This window comes from Pseudopodoces humilis, chromosome 7 (assembly GCF_049639895.1).
Source record: "Pseudopodoces humilis isolate 2021_Gansu_Grassland_sample_001 chromosome 7, ASM4963989v1, whole genome shotgun sequence".
Classification (NCBI taxonomy): domain Eukaryota; kingdom Metazoa; phylum Chordata; class Aves; order Passeriformes; family Paridae; genus Pseudopodoces; species Pseudopodoces humilis.
In genome coordinates, this window is record NC_142206.1 from 22,355,474 (window position 1) to 22,377,017 (window position 21,544).

The window sequence follows — 21,544 nt, forward strand, 5'->3', positions numbered from 1 at the left end:
CTTGATGCTGCATTCTTATGCTTTTATTTTATCTGCATCTCTAACCAGCATCCAGGTAATAGCAAACTTCTAGAAGTGGAGAGGAAGAAGTGGATGTCATGGGCCTGTATGATAGAGAGTAACGTTTGAAATTTTGTCTTGCTCCTGCAGAGTGAAATAGATAAAGGAAAAAAAGCAAAACTGCTGGTATCATCTTTTCTCATGTCTTGTATAGTTTCCCTTGCAACAGTTCTGTTGTTTTTTTTCAGAGGTTTTGCTCTGAAAGCCTGTTAGTCTCTGGAAACGTGTTTCAGCACTGTAGTTGATATATAAATGTCTTTAACTAGTGTGAAAGTTTTTCTCAGCTTATATCTCACCCACTGTGCTTTTTTCACCCTCTTTGTGAGGTGAATCTGTCTATGTGAACATATGGGTATCTTGTAAAAATATTTTTCACTTAATACCAATATGCTAAGAACTCTTTTAGCATGGATGGTCTCTTAAGATGTAGAATCAGAATATGGAAATACTATGTAATGGGAATAGAAGACTTATTCTTCCATTTATTTAGGTATTCTTTCTCCCTGAAGAGATTTTTGGTAAGGAGTTTATTTTCAAAAGGTGGCTTTGTGTGCCCCTTCCTTTTTGACTTTGTAACACTCCCCATCTCCCAGAAATAAAACTTCTGAATTCATATCTGTTCTGGAAGACTGGATGACTTTGTGTGCTCTGATGGCATAAGGATGAAGAGCTGGTGTTCTTAAGTGTGGGAATTCTTTTAATCCTGGTTTTCTAGGGAAGCATGGGTATGATCACATACAGTGTGCATACTGATTTCTCTTGGATTTCTGTTACTGCCCAATTTAAACCAAACTTACTGAGAAGTGGAGAGGTTGGAGATAAGAAATTCCATACAGTTAGGTACCTCTGTAGGAGTTAAGCTCCCCATAGTAACATGGCCTTTTAAGAGAAACTTTGCAGCTTGAGCTAACAGTCTTGGAAAACTACTTGCATTTATCCATTATGAATTATCTGTTTTGGGAAAGGTTTTATTTGGAACTGGCACACCTTAGGCCAGAGAAATTCAGGTACAAAATGGCCAAATGATAAAGTGATAAATTAAATTCAGTATACAAAGGGGTATATATGCAATTTAAAATAGCCTTTTCATAGGCAGTTTTGGCCTCTCAACTAGCTGCAACCATTTGGAAAAGAATTAAGAGCTGTAATAAATAGTTATGCGAAAGTATAAATTCCAAAGTCAGTTACATTAAAAAAAATACAAAGAATTTTTAGAAAAGAGGTAGAGAACAAGATGGAAAATACTGTGCCACAATGTAAATCTGTTGTATGTCTGCACCATGAATACAGTCTGTAGTTATGGTTCTCCCATCTTGAAAATGGTATAATTGAACATAGGTGATCAAAAGTTTCAAGAGAGGACTGATTAAATAGACTAACACTCTTCATCCTGAAAATGAATGATTGGTGATGAAGCAGGAATATAATATAGAACTATAAAATAAGAAGATAATGAAAAAGTGAATGGATGTGACTGTACGTTGTTTGATACAATTTCATTTGATGTCTCACAGTACATATATTATTTGGAATCTGGTCTAAAAAAAGAGAACTAAGGGGTAGTCTGTAAGAATCACTGATTCATAATTTTGTGTGAGTGAAGGGGTTTTATTGACATAAAAGGCAGAATGAAGAAATCCAGAGAAGGAAAATCTGTCAGAGATGAATGCGAAGATATACCCTCTGGCTTTAAAGTTCCTGCATTGCAGACTTCTGGAAGCTGGAAAGTACTTTGAGGAAGTGGTGGCTTATGCCTGCTGTGTCTGTGGAAGGGGGGTTCCTAAAGTACCTGCTGTGGAGCGTTGTCAGAGGGAGAATATGGGAACAGAGGGCCATTTGGTCAGACCTGGCAGCTTCAGGACTCATGTTTACAAAAGATTTTAGTAATACATTGCCTCGCGTAATAACATTGTCAGATAATCAGTGGTTTTTAAAACGCATCTAGACTTCACTGGCTGCCAAACACTTCAGTGGGAGACTATTGAAATTGATGTATAGTTTCCTTCTTTGGATGAATGTGTAATTCACCTTCCTGAAGCCCCACAAGGTACCCTCTCAAATAGTGGCCACGTACAATTCTTGCTTTTCATTAATTAAAGTTTTGGGTGTCTTTAGCCTGAGTGGAAAATTAAAGGCTAAAAAAAGATGTAAATTCAGTGTAAAAAAATGTGGATAGAAAACATGTAGTTTGCAATGTTTGTTCCCACAGTTGGAATACCTGGACAAGCTGTTGTGGTTTTTCTTGTGCACATCCCATGTGCCTTAGCCCTGAACTGAAGTTCAGACTCCAGGTCAAACAGAGCTGAAGACACAAGCATAAATCAATGACTTGTTTTAGTGCCACGTTAAAACAACATGAGTGGCTGGCTTTTCTGACCCTCCTCCCTTTCATTTAATGTGCTTCTTTGGCTCTTCTTTAAAGAGGGCTCTGTAGAGTAATTTCAACTCTTATCAGCTTGCTGACAGCTATATGAGCCTTTCTGCTGGCTCCAGGCAATCACTGCCAGCGTGTGAAACATCCCATTCTTGCAGTGAAATGGTCTTGGATAGAGTTAAAGCAAATGGGTGGTGGAGTTTTCCTGTGGGTGGTGCAGCTTACATGAAAGAGTTGGGATTTAGTTCTTGTTAACCAATTAAACAGAAATTCATTTCAATATCTGGACACTAGATGCTCTTTGAGCATACTTAGGCTTTTACAAGTCCTTTTAATGAGAATATTAAACTTACAGCTGCAGTTCTTTCCCTGACAGGGGACAGCTTCTGTCTTTGGGTTCTGTAGAATCATCATTATCAAATTTAAGAGAACTTTCATCTGTCTGCCATTTGTAGCGTTTTAAGGAGTGCGACTGCAGAGCCTAACCCTGCTTTAATCCTCCCAGAGTGCTTCAGTGAAGCTCTGGGTCCCTCATAAATGTCAGGCCTGGACAATTTGCCATCTTATCAGATGCAGTGAAGTTAGTTCCAGCCCTCTCACCCCTCCCCCAGAGGAAAGATTTGTTGCTGCAAACAGCAAAGGAAAGAAAAAACTTTTTCCTGGCTTACTGCCAGGATCACCATGGGAGTTGTAGAATCCTTGGCATTTATATATGTGACTTAGATTGCTCCCCTCTCCCTTCAGTTGTTGCAGAGAGTATCCTTATCCTAGATTTTTTTTTTCCTTCTTGCCTGTCCTGCCTTGTTTTTCAGAATGAAGAAAACTGTCCTGGTGGCATCTCTGAGAAAGAGCTCTGACATTTGAGACCAGTCAGCGCCTCCATGTATAATTTTTATAGGATACATTTGGACTTCTTTTGTATCTACATTGGCAGCTTCTAAACAGTAAATGGTTAAACTTAAGTATAAGAGGAAAATTATGCTATTCTAAGACAATTTTTTGTTTGTTTTTCAGATTCAATTTTAAGAGTCTGTGTTTTAAGATTTGATTTTAAAATTCTGCATCTTGTTGCACAGTGGATTTTTAGTACTTACCCTTTACAGGTTGCTATGTACATCTTGGATAGACTACAGATAAACGAGATGATACAGAAATTGGAAAGGCATGTACTTTTAGAAAGAATATTTGAAAATATTGTCATGCATATGAGGCAGTTAGCTGCAGACAAATGGATGATTAAGCATATCTCCTGGTGTTGCACTCTTGCTTTGTTACTCTTTCCCTCTGCTGCTGTATAGTCTGTACCACACCACATTCCTAATCCAATCTGCTTGCTTTGTTTACCCCCTTTAATTATTGAAAGTATTGCAACTTTAGTATTTATCTTTATAGCATAAATACACTGCGTTGCTGTAGTAATTTGCATGTGGGTTTATTAAATAGAGTAGTAAATACACCTTGATCTTGTATCCATTTTGCTGATGAGTAGATATGTAACTTGTACAAGGTCAAATCATAATACTAATGATGTAATTTAGAAATCTAAATTATATTTTAATGACTGTATCAAATTTATCTTACAAGACAGTAGGAACATCTGGCTTTTAAATTAGAAGGGTCTTACATTTTCTATAGAAACAATTTGCTGCCAGATAATATTTAGCCAGCTTTTCCTTTAATGTTTGTCTGTAAATTATGTAGATGTATTGAATAGTTTCTTAGATGCCTGAATGTAGAAAACTATGTGTCTTTTTTACAAACTGAATAGTGGGCTGTTTTAGGAATATATAGCAGTGCCCCTTGGCTTTCAAAAGGTGTAATTTGTATCTGGGGCTTGGCTTCTTCCTTTTTTTTTTTTTAATTTTTTATTTTATATATTTTTTTCCTTAGCAACAATTTGTAATACTAATTAAAATGGCACCTGGCATTAGTTGTCTTTGAATCCTGGTAAAGAATAGCATGCTATTCCAGATGTTTACCAAGAAGAAGTAAATAACTCTTGTTGATGTCTATCAATGATTTTTTTAATGTACATTTATTTTCAATCCTGTTTCACTGTATTATGAAACTACTACCACATAGTATTATCACAACCAGCAGTTAATATTCACCTTACCCATTTCATCAGATAGCCATACAGCCATGTGCAGTTTGAGCCATGAAGGATGAGGTATTTTTATATAGCTCATGCTAAGATCAGTTATTTTTAAGATACGGAGGAAAAAAGCAACACCATATCCTAAATGGAATTTTTCCAGTGGATATGGAAAAAAACCCTTATGACTGCCAGTTCTTCAGCTTTTATCCTCAGAGAAGTCAGTAAGATATATTTGTATTCAAGCCATGCTGGCAGTAATGTCTGTGGTTAAAGTTGTCCAATGTTGAGAACTGTGTGTATTGGGGGTATGTGTATTATGTTGGTGCTTATATAAAACAGAGCTGTATAGCTTACAGGAAACCGAGCAAAACATGCCTTCATCAAAAGGGCAAGTTCTTCCTGGTATAGAGCTTAAGCTCTGAAATTGAGGTATGTGCTGATTTTTGACAGCTATAATATGGTGGTAACCTTACCTAGATTTTTTTTTTTCTTCCTTCAAAAAAACTGTCCTTTCATGTGTGTGATTGGCACTGGGCTTGCTTTGTGTTTAGCTTCTCTAATCAAGGGAATTTAAGCTTCTATTCTCCCAGCATTAATTCAGCAGTCATGGGAAATCTCAAACAAGCCAGATCTTATTGCAGCAGTTGACACAAATAAAAGCAGTTGTGCTTTTATTTATTTATTTTTGATGCTGGATGCTGATTAAAAGTTTCCAAGCATCCTTTAGCTATGTTATAAAGCCAACCAGCAGAGAGCAGGGCAGCTGCCAAGGAAGGGAGATGCTGGTGGACACAGGACAAGATCACAGTGGGAAGCATCAGTGTGTGTAACTCAGAAAGCTGGGAAAGGTGTAAACAGATCCCCAATTTATCTATAGGGTGGGCTCTCCAAACACTGCTTTATTGGCCAGTGGCTCCTGCTTTACTAACCTCTAACCTCTGCAGTACTCAGAGGTGCTGCCCACCAGCCAGCCTTGTCTTTGAACCTCCCTTGGCTCCTGCCACCTCAAAGACTTGCAGTCAGAGTCCTGTGTTTTGCTAGGGACCTCACCTCTCAGCAGGATGCCTGCAGCAGGGAAAACTGATCTACCCTGAGAACATAGACATATTTGAAGGCAATACCCCTAGGACTAGAAACCTATTGCTTTCAGTTTCAGGAGCTGTCCATCACTTGTCAAGAAATGTGGATAAAACATCTTCCCACCCCCCAACTTCTGGTCATGCAGTAGTTGAATGCTCCCTGCAATCACATACATATATTTGTTTTCTGTTATTTTCCAGACTGCTGTTGAATGAGTGATAGCACAATTCTAGCTCACTGTTGATCTGTTTTTTTGTTGAGTGTGTCGAGAACAAACATCATAATAAGGATGATACAGGTTCAAATATTTTTGACTACTCCCCAGGTTAGGTGTGCCTGCCACTTCTTTTACAGTAATGGCCTGCTGAAATTGGAGTAATCAGAGAGCCATGCAAACTCCTGGACACTGGAGGGAAGAGAGTTTGCTATTTTTTGTGTCTTTACATTATTACTGATGGCTATGTAGATATAATGGCTTATCTGGAAGCTAGAGTAGTATCTATTTCTCTTTTTCAGCTGTGTTATTTCTATGGTGTCAACACATGGCATTTGCTCGTAAATAGGAAGACAAACTGAAAGCTCTTTGGGAGCAAAGGGAATTCAGAAAATGGTATTTATTTTTTATATCCCATGATTTTAAAGCTGTAAATGCTGCATGAAAACTTTGGGGTTTTGTTTTGTTGTGGGTTTTTTTTGGTTTTGTTTTTTCCTCTTATCCTGCTTCTTTCTTTGCTGGCTCTTTCTCCATACTTTGCAACAGTATTCCCATCCACAGCTGAGAATGGGGTGGATTTCTTGCTGCTCCTAGTGCTGATATGTTTCTTGGCTCCATAACTGAAAAATATTTTGACCATGGATTTGTAGGGTGCCAGGACAGTAAGTCAGGTTTCCTGGCTGGTGCAGTGTTGACTTCTGCAACAGAGTTGCTAAGTTGACATGCTCATTAATCAAAGAAGCAAGTTTGAGGTGCAGAAATATATGGAGGGAGGGAAGAACACCAGTGCTAAGTGATATTTTTATCTATTCAAGTCTTGTGTTCTTGCTATTTTTAGAATTAAGTTGCTATCACTAGGACAAGGAATAGCAGAAATCTGTATTTTAAGGGTAAAGATAATGCAGGATTTCAAAACTATATAAAAAGTTGCCATTTAATGAGAGAAAATGAGAACTTTATTGAAAATACCTTATTTTCTGTCATGTATTTAAGTAGAAGAAGGCTCTTGATGAGAAGATCAAAACCTTAAAAACTCCAAAACAAAAAACTTCCAAAACCCACCACCCCTAAAACAAAAAAAAAAAAAAGCCAAAACCCTCAAACTCCCAAAGTTATGTGAAATTGTGGAAGCAAGAGTGAAAATGTTAACTTTAACAGATAAGCTTCTAGGAACCTTTCTCATATATGCAGAATATGTGTTGTATGTATGGATTACTACAATTGATGTGATTATTTTCAAAGCACCAAAGAGGAGAAGGCTGTAGTGCTTAATTTTAATATCTGAGCTTGCACTAACATTTTCTTTTAACTCTTCTAAGAGTCAGCAAGTAGTCTCCAGCTATAAAACTGAGAGTGAGTAGAAGTGAGTTATTCCCAAGTGGCTGGTATCTGAAGGGTAAGATTAGCATTTTGAACTCTGACCTCTGTCCCCTTATGAATTGGCAGCTTCAAAAAGAAAAAGGAAAAAAAGAAATTTGGATAATGGAAAGATTCAGTTTTCACTTTATTGTATCTGAAGGAGGCAAATGTGCTTGTTCCATCATTGAAATTACTGCAGCAGAGAATATTGAGCCAAAGGATTAAATCCAATTACTGCTTCACTTCTGAAGAGATTGTTTTTGAAGATGAATTACAATAAAAACCAGCGCTGTGAAATGTCTGTCTAGAATCTCTTTCTTAAAATATTTGTCTATAATGATACAAATTATTGTTTTGTTTGCTCATACTGTTGAAGTGTCTTGTAATTAAGGAATATTCCTCTATAGGCCACTCATATAATTTGTGTAAGTTAAATAGATGAATTGAGTATTTTCAGGGCTTTACTTAATTGTGCATAACTCAGAAACATGGAATGAAAGTTCAGAAATAATATTAAAAGAATGATGTCAGATTATGTTAGAAGCAAACATTAGTTAACTGGAAACAACAGTGTATGCCCTGCATTGTTCTACTGCGCGTTCCTTTTTTTTCTCTTGCAAAGGAACTTCTAGTTTGAGGTTCAGATAACCCCGATGCTGAATTATGGATTGGTCTTTATCTGAAATGATCATGGGCATCCCAAACTTCAGTTCCTTGTTTACCTCCATTTTTTAGCTTTAGAGGTGACAACCTGATACTCTGAGTACTCTTTATGTACTGCCTGCACTACTGCTTTTCTTGCACAGGTCTGCAGTAAGAAACAGATGCAACACAGCCAGTTTAGGTACAATGTGAAAGATGCTTTTAATCTGATATTCTGTAAAACATGAAAATCATAAAACTTTTCAGTTTCAGGCAAGTTAGCATGATTTTTCCAGTATTTAATTGATTTAATGGATTAGCTTTTAAAATTCCTACATAGTCCATGTATGGGGACAAGAAATTTTTACCGATTTTTAGTTTCAGACTACAATTTCTAAAGAGTTTACCTCCAGTTTCAGGTAACTGTACTGGCACCCCAAAAGTGAGAGAACTTTTCAGAGCACGGCTCTCTTACTGTTATTCATAGGCTGAAATGCATGAGTTGATTTTGAAAAATGTAACCTACGTTTGTGTAGATTTGTGTAGCCTAGATTTGCATTTCAGATCTTCATGCCTCTGGGAAAAATGAGACTACTTTAGGTCACTATTGAAAACAGAGCTTTAAGCAGAAGAAGGACCATGACCTACAGCTAGTCATTTATTTTATCCTCTCATGCTCCCTTACTTAGAGAAGAATGGATTTATTGGAAGGTATTTTAAGGTACCAAAGGTCTAAATTTCTGTCTGAATAACCCTATTTTTTTCTGCACTGATTATAGAGAGAATAAGCCAGCCAGCCTTAGGTGTGTTGAATGTGATTGAGTGATATCACCAAGGGTCCTAAACCAATCAAACATTAATTTTTTAATCCCAAATTCTGTTTTCTAGAAACAGCAAATACTGTTTAATTCTTAATAGTATAAAGTCATCTGAGGTTTTCTTGCAAGCCTGTGTGAAAAAAATAAATGTATCACTGCTTTTAGCTGATACAAGCTGGTATCATCTTTGTTGGAGAACTGCATACTAAAAGTAGCTTGTGTGATCAGCAAGGAAGCTGTTGGAACAGGGAAGCAGATGTAGGAACAGTAAAACAGTACAGAAAGAGGGTGTAGATTGCAATTTACAAGCAGAAAAATGTGGGATCTTGGGGCTATAAGGTCCTCAGTCTGAACCCAAAGTTTATCCTGGGAAACTTGTTCTTAAGCATATTGCTCCAAAAGAGTAACTTCTCTTCAGTCCTCTTCATTTTGCAGGGAGGTCAGTAGGGCTCTTGAAAGCTCAGGTTTGCTATATGACTATTACATAACATCAGCTATATTCATATACGTCTTACGTATAGGGCAAACATATAAAAATTCAATTTATCTTGAACCTCAGTAGCCCATTTAATCCTACTGCCCAATGGAAAAAGTTTGGTAGGAGGGGAGGTTTCCTGGGACCAATCTGCATAGTTTACTCAGTGGGAAATAACGTGCTATGTCTCAGTAACTTAGAAAACATTTGATTATATTACAGTATGGCACACAACTTTAGCAGGTCTTTGTGGGTGCACTTCCATGTCCAGAATTGTCAAATGCACGGCTGAGCTGTAGATATTTACTGTAATATCATTTGTATCTCTGTTGAAAGTACACATTTTAGCAAAGAGTTACCACAGTCAGTTACTTGAGTTACTTAGCTAAATATTTTATTAGTTTAAAGTTTCTATTTACAAATAAAAAGACAAGATAAAATTATTTGGGTATTTTTCTATTTGTCGATCCATCCCAAAATTTGAAAGATTTAGTATGGTTAAGTCTCACAACATCTCTTTGAGGTCAATATTACACATACTGGTGAGAGGCTGAAGTAGAAGCAAGAAATCTAAAAAATGCCAAAGCTTTATCTATAAATAAATAACAGAACCAGGATTAAAAGCAAGATCACCAGGTTTCCAAGCCAGTGCTGTTGCAGCAGGTAGGCCACACTCTTTTTACTTGGATAGACTGCTCTGACCCAGCTGGGAGTAAAAACGAGGAACACCGAGAGTCATTAAGAAGGGAAAGCATTTAAGTAGAGTCACCATAGGCAGTGTGAAAAAGGTTTTATTTCAAGGCCTTGTAAACTCTTTCAAGGCATTTTGGAAACATAGAACTGCTGCAGTGGGGCAGAATCTCACAGCATCATGGCGCCTGACCTAAAAGTTGAGAAAAGTGGTGGTTTATGGGCAGTTAAATTTTACTACTCCTTTGCGAATTTTGCTTTTTTTTCCCCTCTTGCTACTTTTACGAACTCCAGCCAAATCATTGGCTGTGAAAAGACAGAAGGCTAGAAAGTTCCTTTCATGGATTGTTTTCCCCTTGATCTAAATGTTACAGAAGGTAGATCTTTCCTTGCTTTATGCCGAGTGTTGTTTTCTTTTTTTCATAAACCAATCGAAAGATTTACATTGATCTTGTCTTTCACTCTACACCAGAGCACCATTAGTGGCATTAACACTAGAACTTATAAACATTATATGAGTGAACTCTGTAATCTGATCCTATGTTGGCTTGTAAAAAGCTTATAAAGAGATGCTAGGCCCCCAAGTGTGTTTATTTCTAAGGAAAATAACACCTTACCCAAATAAATGTTGCTTTCTATGAGTAGGCTTCCCTGTTGCTGCATGCTGCTGCCTGTTGTCTGGTATGAAAATAAGTGCAAATGCTCCCTTCCTAAACTCTTGCATGTGCTGGTATGTACCGAATATTGTCAGTTTAGTTTCTCTGTAGTCCAATTGAACTAAATCCTGGAACTGAAAACAAGTGGAATTGAACTTTTGGGTTGGATAATTGCTTACTTGATTTAAGGAACATCTGTCTTACAGATACTGCTGGTCTTTCTCAAGGTGTGCATGTCTATTTGTAGAGATAACATAGTGTAGTGTTACCAATTTAAGAAATTTTGGCCTTTACAGAAAGAAATGGGTTTTCATGGCTGATCTAATGAGGATGCGGCAATTGAAAGTGGGGCAGGAGGAAGGAAGAAAGGAAAGGCAACAACTTAGTACTACTTACTGGCATGCCCATGTTTGTGAACTTGGTCTGTAGAACTCACTGCTTGGCGAGAAGAGAGAATTAGGTCTCCAGTTCCTTCAGTCTTTGGCTTCCATAATGAAGTTTTCATGGCTTTGTTAAATTTACTGCAGAAATTAAGTTCAGTTAATTTCATGGGCAATCTATTGTGTAATGAGAACTTCCAGTCATTTCCAACCCACTGGGCAACCCAATAATATAATGTATTTCTTATTGTCAGTTGAGCCATACAGTATGCTAGATCTGACTCTTCAAAGTACTGGTGAAACGGTTTTCAAAAGTAATGCTTTTCTGTCTTTCGTTGTGGATCTATCCTAGATTTTCTGTTTATCCAGAAATTTAGAAGGAGAAGAGAAATTATATTTCTTCTTTCTGTTTTCAATTCCTCATAAGCCATACAGGTTAATGTATGTTGATCTGTAATGTCTTGGCAGTTGTAAAAAGTAGATGTTTGATCTCTGTTAACCACCTAGGTTGCCCATGGCCTAAGCAATATTTAGGTGTATACAAAGCTAGCTTTCTCTACAAGTCTGTGGTCTACATAGTGTGTTTCTTTAGGAAAATCTGGAAACCTCATCAAGCAGGCTTCTAGAGTACCAGAAGCTAATTTCAGTTCAAGTTGAAAGGAGAAGTCTGACTTTTATCATAGTTGTAGTCTGTGTATAATCAATGCTATGTGAAAGCCAAGGTCTGGACCTATGGATTGTTTATTTCAAGATCCCAAAAGGCATTCAGGTAGCTCTAATTAGTGTATTGCAATTACCATACCTTAAAAACATTGCTTAGTGTATTAAAGTTACTCTTGAGTTTTCTGGAATCATAGATATGGGAAAGAGAAACAGAGAGCTCAGTAAAGCTATGTAAAAGTAATAAGAAAGTTGTCAGAGGAGTCTGGAAAAGAAATCTTTTTCTTTTGTGGTTGTTACTCTCTCCTGTATCACAAATGTGTTCAAGGGATTTCTATCCTCTCTATTTCTTACATTCCAACATAAGCTTTTCAACCTCACCAAGTAGAGTCGAAAATACTTTTCAAATGGAATCAACATACATCTTCCCAATAGAAAACTTTCCCAAAATATTTAGTAACTCAGCATGTGGAGCAGCAGACACTCGCAAGCCATGTTAATCAGTTCTGCTTTATAAAAGCAAACAAGGTGGGGAGGAAGTAATGAGACCCTGAAACATCTGTTTGGGGACTTCAAATCCCCTTAGAAGGTTTTGAGTTCTGCCTTAAAGAAACACAACTCCAAAAATATTACAACCAACTGTGGGAACATTTTATGGCTCTTTTCAAAAAATTAATTACATAAATATTAGTCTATAAAACATAAATTCCCTCTGCCCTCTTCTCCAGATTTGCTTCTGGTATAAAGGTGTAATCTTCCCTGACATTACAAGCATTCTTTAAGCAAAGAGGAGCTAGATCAGATTCATCCTAGTTTTGCTGAAGGAAGAAAGCTGTCTTTAATTTTTATGATAATAATAGATATTAAGGTATTAATAAAAAAATCTTAGGACACTATGGGAATGCTGTCATTTAATAACAATGGAATACATAATCCTGTATTTCACACTGTTAATAGTTACTTAATTGCTTATAAAGTTATATGTTAAAAGGCTATACAAAATAGTTTCTTCTTACTTAGTGCTGCTTACAACAGTTATTCTAAACTGTTGTCAATCATGAGAATAAAATTTGGAATCCTTTTTATTTAGCATACTTGAACAGAGAAGTTAGCTGTTCTGGTCCATTTTAATTCTTAATCTGCTTCTGGTTTTCTTTTTAGATAGTTTGATGATTGATAATATATTTTTCTTAAGGGATAGGACATGGGGAAAGAAACACTAATGCTTTTGCTTAGCATGTGGTGTTTGCTATATTTACTGTCTCTTTACTTTTTCTTACCCCTTTATATAATTCTTCTGCTTTTACACTTGAATGTGGTAGTAATTTTGTTCCGTGTTCTTGGTAATCAGCCTGTTATCCAGCTGTTAAGTCCTATCAGGAAGAGAAATAAGGAGAGGGAAGTGATTCCATTCTAAACTGAAGTTGCTTTGCACTCTCTCTGGACGACAAGCTCCAGAGTAGTGTTATTTTGGACACACCCATCAGTATGTGTAGTAAAATTTTAAAATAGCCTGAAATAGTCAGAGTTATGGCTGTTTGCACAGTAAATGTAGTGCTTCAGAGAGCACTAATCTCTTTCCTTGTTTGCTTTTTAAATTGTAACATGGATTTTTTTCATCTTAAATATTTACAGAAATATTCTGCAGAATCTGTTTTGCAGTTGTTTGGTTTTTTTTTTTTATTTTTAGTCACAGAATAGAGTTTTAGGGCTGGTGGTTCAGCCTCAAGTCTGTAGTTCTAACCACCATTGCTTACACTTGGAGTAAAGTACAGAGTAGCAAAAGCACGGATATGTGCAAGTTTGTGCTTATAATCTTTCCTCTATACTGTTATTTAGTCCAGGAATCTCTAAAAGGAAGTGTATATGCAGGAATCACTGTGTGTCTTCTGTTAAAAAGTACTGACCTACAGAGTAAGATCTGTTGACATTTGTTAACAACAGATAAACAAGAGTTGTTTTTGGTTCATCCTAAGATCTGTACCTCCAGAAACTTGATATTCCTTCAGTAATTAAATAAGGTAAATAATACAGTAGCTAAGTAAGGTAAATAATATTTAATATTTTCATAGCATGTTATTAAAACTGGCTTGTTTGTGGAGCCTTTTTTCTGTTTAAGAAATCTGTAGCAAGAGAAAACTTGCCCAAATTTATGTATTGTCTTCAGCTGTGTTCTGACTCTGAAAGCTAAAGGTTCCAATTAATGAAAAAAATGCATTTTTTTTAATTGCTTGACCTCCTAGATGCAAACACATACTCTTATAGTTTGTAATTAACCATAGGGAGATTGCAAATGAAATTAGTTTCTGGAGAGCTCAAGGTGCTACAGTTTCCTGAAGAAAAGTAAGGTTGAAAAAAATTGTGTATTTTGGGCCAGAACTCTTAACTAAATGGTTTGGTTAAGCATGTTTCCTTCTGGGTTGGATGAGGACCTACAGGATCATTTTATAGTTCTAGGGATTGAAAAAGTATTTTTGTATCTCTTAACAGCAAGTCAGCATTTTCATTTCCAAACCCCTGCTTTTCTTCTGTCATTTCTGTCTTACACAGAAACTGGGACAAGATGAAAACTTATACAGGACCTTGGTTTTAGAACAACTCATCTGTGAAATTCAGAGCACCTGTGTATAACAATCTCATGCTTCATTTCAGCAGTTTTACACTGTACTAGAAATTAGCCTAGATTAACGATTATAATAAATTGGCATGTATATGTACTTTATGTGAAAATCGTAATCATTTACTTGTATAAATAATATTAAGTTTCTTGGAAGACATGGGAAACTATTAGTCTGGTAGGGTTCATGACTACTGAAATTCTGTATCTGATCAAGTGTCTCTAATATTGATGTTAAAAATTACTTCTAAGTTATGCCTTTCAGGCAGAATGCTTTTATTTGACTATTTAACTGCACTGTGGATTAATTTTGTTCTATGGTCAAACTGCTTCTGACATTTTTCAGGAGGAAAACATATGATAAAAGTGTGAAAATACATGATTCCTTCGAATATTTTCATTCTGTTTAATCACTTGCAAAACAATGCTGCTGCTTCTTTTTATTGGCTGTGAGTCCTTTTAAGGGGTGGAGTTGAGTTTGAAGCCTTCAGGCTTTACAGAAATACGCTATCTACAATAAACATGCCTCCTAATTTAATTTCCACCTGACGTGTAGACTGCATGGAACAGATTGTGCATTTTTGCATGGCAAGCTCAAATTGATTATTAAGCACTGGATCTATGCAATGTGAAAGTGAATTTTTTTCTGTTTACAGGCAAGGTGGTTCTGGGAAGCATATTTTCGATCGATGAAAGCAATTGCTCTCGCTACTCTTCAGATTATCAATGATAGAATTTACCCATATGCTGCCATTTCTTATGAAGAATGGAATGATCCCCCAGCTGTGGTAAGTAAATTCGTTTGATTTACTCATGGAACAAATTGTGGTTTTGTTTTTTATTTTCTCACATAAAAGGTGTGTGCTATGAAACTTGATAATAATTCTGTGTCTGAGTTTGTGTGTGTTGTGCTGGTATCTCACACAAATGAAGCTAATATATTTTATGACAACTGGCAAAATAACTAGCAGTTTGTTTCATGTCCTGGCACTAAGATGAGAACTTTTAACTTTTGCTATTGCACACATTAAATTGCTTCCTTATTTATTTATTTATTTATTTACTTATTTATTTTTCCTTGATGCATGCACATACACACATATACACACTCTTTTCTTTATTTCTATTTAATTCAGTGAGATTTTGGAGCACTGTATATATTTGGACACAGTCTGTATGACTGCAGAGAAAACAGTGGAAATGCTGAAAATCTTGAAAAATCTGCAGGAATCTTTCCTATAATTCTGTCGAAGCAGCTAATTATTCTTATGCCTACAATTTTCTCCATGTTCTTTCTTAACAATTTCTCTTATACAGAAACTGATGATCAAAGTTATACTGGGTTTTTTTTTGGGTTTTTTTTTTGCCTGTTTTTGGTTTAATTTAAAGTTTCACTGGTTGAACTCACTTCTGTTGAGAAAAAACAGTGCAGTATTAATTAACCTCCTGCACCAAGCAGCTGGTTCTGATTTTTTACTATATAAAAGCCTGTAGATGATTTTCACTCATAATCAGTTAATTTTCTTGGTGTCAAAATATAAAAAATAGTTTTATTTTACTAATAAAACCAAACTTGTTAACTATCTTGCTTTATGATAGTTTAGAGAAAGAAAGCTGTGTAGGAGTACTGGATAGAAGTGAAGTGTGTTTTACTTTAAATTCTTCAGACCAATGGAGTGTCAACAGTTGCTGATGAAGAGTTAGAAGCTCATTGCTGTGCTTCAGAAATTGTGTTTCCATGGCCTAGTCAAAGGCATCAATAATCTGGAGAGGAAATGTGGCCCTGGTCAGTATTTAAGGAAGAAATTAATCTGCACAGGTGTGTACTCCACAAGAAGGGAATCAGAATATCTTAACACCTTTACAATTATGGTAGCAGAACAAAGCACCTTTAAACACAATGAATTGAAGAAAATGCTTTAAGGATTACTCAGTCTTTAATGGGAACCTAAAAACATCTCCTGGATTCTCTTCTATTTATTTTTTTTTTTAAATAAATGCACTAGTCAGAGTTTCAAAGTTGTCTGCTTGTTGGGCAGTAATAATCCACTTGAGTCTGTGTCTCATCTAGCTCCTGCCTTATATCCACTCATAGCACTGTTACCATTTCTAGTCAGCCTGTATGAAACATTATGGTTGGAAGGACTTACTTATGTACATTTGATGTAGCAGAAAATGGCAACTGTATCCTCTAAATTTGATAAGAAGGCAAAGTAACTAATGTCCTTTTTGTTTACAAGGAAATTTCTATATTCTTCTCTAAATAAACTCCATGACTGAAGCTTTTAAAGAAAATTATTTCAGGTCAGTCTCAGGGCTAGGATATAGCTAATTGTTAAAATAAGCACCTGTGAGTTAATATTAATACCACAGTGAAAAGTGTAATTGTCAGAAATTCTTATGTTTCTGGCCAGAACTAACCTCCAGAACTTGCCATATGTGTTCTACCTTCAGACTCAGCCAACTTAGCAGACAGTTCCTTTAGCTTTGCTTGTTGTTCCATGTGGTGTTGTGGTCAGTAGAGATTAAGTGCAGTGCTCTTCTGTATGCTTTTGTTCCTGTTATGTGGTTTTGATAGAAGCACAAAGGTGCAGAAAGAGTATGTAGAAGCTGTAGGCACCTTAACAAGAAGTGCAGAGGTGCAATCACTGTTTCAAGGGCTTAATGAAATTAGCCAGAAATTTCTTTAATCAGTACAAGGCTGTTCATAGAGCTCAGATCCCTGTGCTCTGAGTAGTAAAGTTTTGAAAACGAGAGCACAGATTTGCCTATGGAATATCTCTATAGGAAAATGCCTGCTTTAAGGGATTTGTGAATTTACTTACTTGGACAAATTCACCTATCTAACAGAAAGAAGAGCTTGCTGTGCAAGATCATTGTGCAGAGAAGGATACTTAGAAAGAACTCTTGGCCATGGTTGCTTACGTGCCTGCCTCCTTGGTTTGGGGTGGGGGTTTATTTGTGTGTGCTTACAGGGGTTAATTTTGCTTAGTAGGTCACTAGAATCCTGAGAAGTAACAGAAGAAGTTTGATAAAACGCCCTGTTTACTAATTGTTGTGCTGCTCAATTGTTACAACTTCTTCAGACTTCTTAGACAAAGCAGTAAAACTATTATTTCTACTTTGATGATTAGAATGGTTCGTAACTCTCCAAGATGCACAATATACTTAGCATTTTGTTGAAGTATTGTAGCTTCATGTGTTTGCTTCCAGAATTAGATTAATCATCTGATTTCAGTCTATTTTTCTATGTTTTTATATAGTTATGCCATTTAGTATTTTGATTGTAGTATAGTAGAATAGATTCTGAGTCAGCAAACAGTTAGCAGATGGCAGCATGTAAGTATGCTAGATAAAAGAGATTTTTAGAGGTCTCAAATGTTCAATTAAGTTAGTTTGTAAAAGCAGCACATATAAGGAAAAAGCTGAGAAAGCTGCATCTTTCACAAAAGGCTGCCCCAAGTTTGATGTGAATTGCAAAGTAGGATTGATAGACTTCTCTGCTTTTCTTTGAGCTTGGATACTTCAAAATAGGAATTAAGAGATATCTGCAAGCATAATAATGATTACATTGTTTTTACTGCAGAATTGCATTGATTGCATGGATTTTTGTATCCCCCCATCTGAGGGGATGGCTGTTACCTTGTACATGTCAGCATGAAAATGATACTCACTTAAAATCAGTAAGGCATACTCGTGGCTGGATCTGCACATGGATAAGCTTTATTCCTGTTCCTAAGATATTTCTCAAGTCTCAACACGAAGAAACATCAGCCCATCTTGTGTTGAGTTTTATTTTCCCAAACACTTTAAACCTACTACAGTAGGTACTGCTGCCCAAAGAAGCAGTCCTGCACTCTTCTAGAGTTGGGCAACAGTTTCCTCTTTCATGTGCAATCTTTTTTCTGATAATTCTATTTCACTTGTGGTGAATTAGCCAAAATAATGTTCCCTATATAAAACTTACCAGGCAAGAGAAAAAAGAAAGGGGGGGTGGGGGCGTGCAAGGGAGGGACTGGGCGGCTTGAGGGCTGCTTTTCTTGGCATTAGTTAGACTTATATTGGCTCAAAATATTAGTAAGACTGTTGCATGAGTATCTTCACCAGAGTGTCGATCCAGCAGTGGTACAGGAGGGTGTTTTTCCAGGGGGGAGTATAACGTATGCAGAAGATAAATGCATATACAGTTAATTCCATACTTAGTATATTGCGCAGGGGAAGTGATCCAAGCATTTTTATGTGTTATGGGCTGACTGAAAACTGTTGGCCTGTCTCAAGCAAAAAAAACATTGTAAAGTGGATTATTTTTTCTACTTATTCACTGTCCTATTGCAAAATGGAAGACTAGTAGCATATAATATGCTAATATGTTATGGAATAATACTTTGAATAAAAATGCACTGTGACATATTTCCTCCCCTTAATGAAGAGGAGCAAATGATAGTTTTGGACCCGAAATTCATTGCTGGGCTACTTGAGCCCTTTATGTCTCAGAGAGCCTTTTGTTGCAAGCATGGGAGTTTAATGCCTTTTGTATTTTTTGGCCCAACCATTATCCACTAGGCAGAGGCAATCAGTTACGTCCAAGTAAGCCAGAAAATGAATGATTCTACGGTGTGTGTTTTGATGGTTACCAATTTGGGCTGGATTAGAAATAATGACTTGGGCTTGAGATGTGATCTGTTACCTTCAGTTAAGTACTTTGTTATGCTCTAATAGAGGTAAATTGCTTCCTCACTTATGCTTCGTTGTAGATTGCTTAAATTCTTCTCTTTGCCTTATACCTCACTAATATATGTGGGTTTCTGAAAAATGAGTAAGACACGTTTTTTTCAGAATTCTTCAGCTGCTTTTGTTGAAATTCCTTCAAGCCTGTTTATAATGTAGACCTATGAAACATTAGATGATTTTTTTGTCAGGGGCTGCTTTTGAGCTCTGACCTTGGATGATACAGAGCAGAGTTTAATAATCACTTGAGAATATCAGTATGCGAACAATAAACATACCAGATTTCATTTCTTCCAGTGAGGCAGAAAACAGCACCATCATTTGGTATAAACTAAAATAGCAGAATTATCTTAGTGCCCAGAATGCCACTGATTTAGCAAAGCCTAATTAGGATGTTAATTTTCAGAATACTTTGTAGGTCCTGTCAATTACTAGGCACTTGACACTTGTTAAAAAATTAAACTATTCCTAACCTCTTTGACTAATATTTCATAGTCCTCAGTCTACAGATAATGCTACTGTTACAACTGTGCTTCCCTCCTAGTACCATTTATCATCTCCAAAGCATTAAGCAAATATTAACATACACTTTTTTATCTACCTCTAAATGAGAACAAGCTAACACTTTTCTGGGCAGTGCATATCTGATATTTTTTCCATTGAACAGTATTAGATTTCTGTTTCTGCTGTATTTTCCAGCTACTTCTGTGATAGTTTTAATCTGCTGGATCAAATATTGCTTTATTTATTATGATAGAAGATAGATATTCTTTTTTATATTAAACAATTTTCAGTTTATTGATTTGCTTTTTGGTGTTGGTATTATGGATTGGTTGCATATCCCACATGTATTCAGATGTGAACATTGGTATTTTTATGTGAATGTAAAACATGGTTTAACAGTTGGTTCTTTAATTTACCTAACCAGAAGTTAGGATACTTTTGTTACAGTGGATTATTCTACAGTAGATAGAAGTTCCTGTCTGTCTTGTAGCTAATATTTTTGTAAGGAGAGTTTATGATCGCCATTAAAACATGAAATGATGGCCACTGCAACTTCATTTGTAATTCTGTTGGGTGAAAGCACTTTGGTTGGCTCTGGACAAGTAGGGAGGGTTATTTCCTTTGGGTTTGCCCTGTGACCACTTGAGGATGGGAAGCATGATGAAATACTTTCTCAAAGTATTGAATAGAAACTTACCATAAATAATTGGAGAAAAATAGAATAAATCAAGGCTTTTTTTGGTCTGGTAATTCATAATTGAAACCATGTTGAGGTTAGATTGATTTTAAGAACAACCCAGCTGAAAAAGCCTTAACCACAGTGGCAGGGGATATATCTCTGTTTTGCTTAGATGTATAGGACTGATCAGCTACTAAGTTCAACACACTGCTGTCCTTACCTCTGTGCTTTTAAAAGACAGTGAATTGTTGTTCAGACTATGTGGTTTCACTAATATGTAGTTTACAACAAGCAGGCTAGGTGTTGAAAATAAAATACACAAGTGGGAAAGTTCATGGGAGGAGTGTATTTTTATTCTTAAGTGCTGTAGAGTTTTCCCACTAAATGATAGCTGGGAAGTTCTCGTTTCTTCTTTAATATGGAATATCTTACACAGAGTTGTTTATCTCTGATGATGTTTCTAACATGTCTATTTTACCTTTCTTCAAGTCGCTTTAAAGGGTGAACAACCAGTTAAGAAGTTTTGAGATAGGACCGAGTCTTTGTTATCTCTGATGCTTTACCAATATCTTTGATGCTCTATAGAATTTAAATATTAAGATTGTCCATTTGTGTTCATTGATGTTGTGAAGCTCCCACCTAGCTCCCTTCCATACCCTGCTAAGAAAGGTCTGTTACAAACTTCCCTGCTAAGCTGAAGACACCTCATCAAGTTCAGCCTGAAGCCTCCACATCATGAGAATTCAGCTCCCTTGATACATCCTTAATGTATTTATTTTTCCTAAAGTAGTATCAGGTTGTTTTTAATGACCAAGAGGGAGGACACTATTTGATCGAGCTACAGTAAAGGAAGGTGCCTTGTTTCTAAGGCATTATTACACATGCACACTTGTAGAAAGCATGCACAGGACAGCTGCAGCAGTCTGAATCCTTTTATACATACATAATCATTCCTGACTTCTGTCTTCCAGCTTCAGGCTATTCCCAAGTTCTCACTGTCACTCACACTCCAGTACTTTGGATTTTCATATTAACTGCAAAGAGCTGTCAGATAACTGAGACTGTGAGACTTAAATGACATGAAATTACTCTTAGGAAGCTAACATTTCAATTTGATCCATTTTGCCCATAAAAATGATTCACAGCAAGTAACCTATTAATCTTGGATTAATTATCCTGGCTCTTCTAATGATATTAGCTGGGAGGGTGATAGTGAAGGGTTGTCTTATGCATAGCTGAGTGTCAGCACTTTGTCAAAGAGAGGTGATGGATGATCAATCTACTGTTGCTGTTTGCTCTCATCTCTGAGAGTGAAAGTTCCTGTGTATTTCCGTCAAGAATGTTAATAAAGATGGGAATGGAGCAAATGTGCCTTCATCACTTGGTTGCTTGAGCAGTGACTGGGAGAACCCATCCCTATGTCATTAGCCATTTCATGCTTTGCTGCCATAATGGAGATTTAATTAGGTTGCTGTTGTATTAATTGCCTGTATGGTTTGCTTTTCCCAAG

General features: G+C 36.4%; 1 protein-coding gene across 5 annotated transcripts in view; it reads left to right on the forward strand.

The window, feature by feature from the left end:
• The window catches only part of EXT2 (exostosin glycosyltransferase 2), a 75,305-nt gene that overhangs the window by 20,482 nt on the left and 33,279 nt on the right, over positions 1–21,544 (forward strand). For all 5 annotated transcript variants that reach the window (XM_088057903.1, XM_005522408.3, XM_014252095.2 and 2 more), the window contains one exon: positions 14,780–14,911. In XM_088057903.1, coding sequence (XP_087914029.1) covers positions 14,780–14,911 — 132 coding nt within the window. The remainder of the gene's footprint in view (positions 1–14,779; positions 14,912–21,544) is intronic.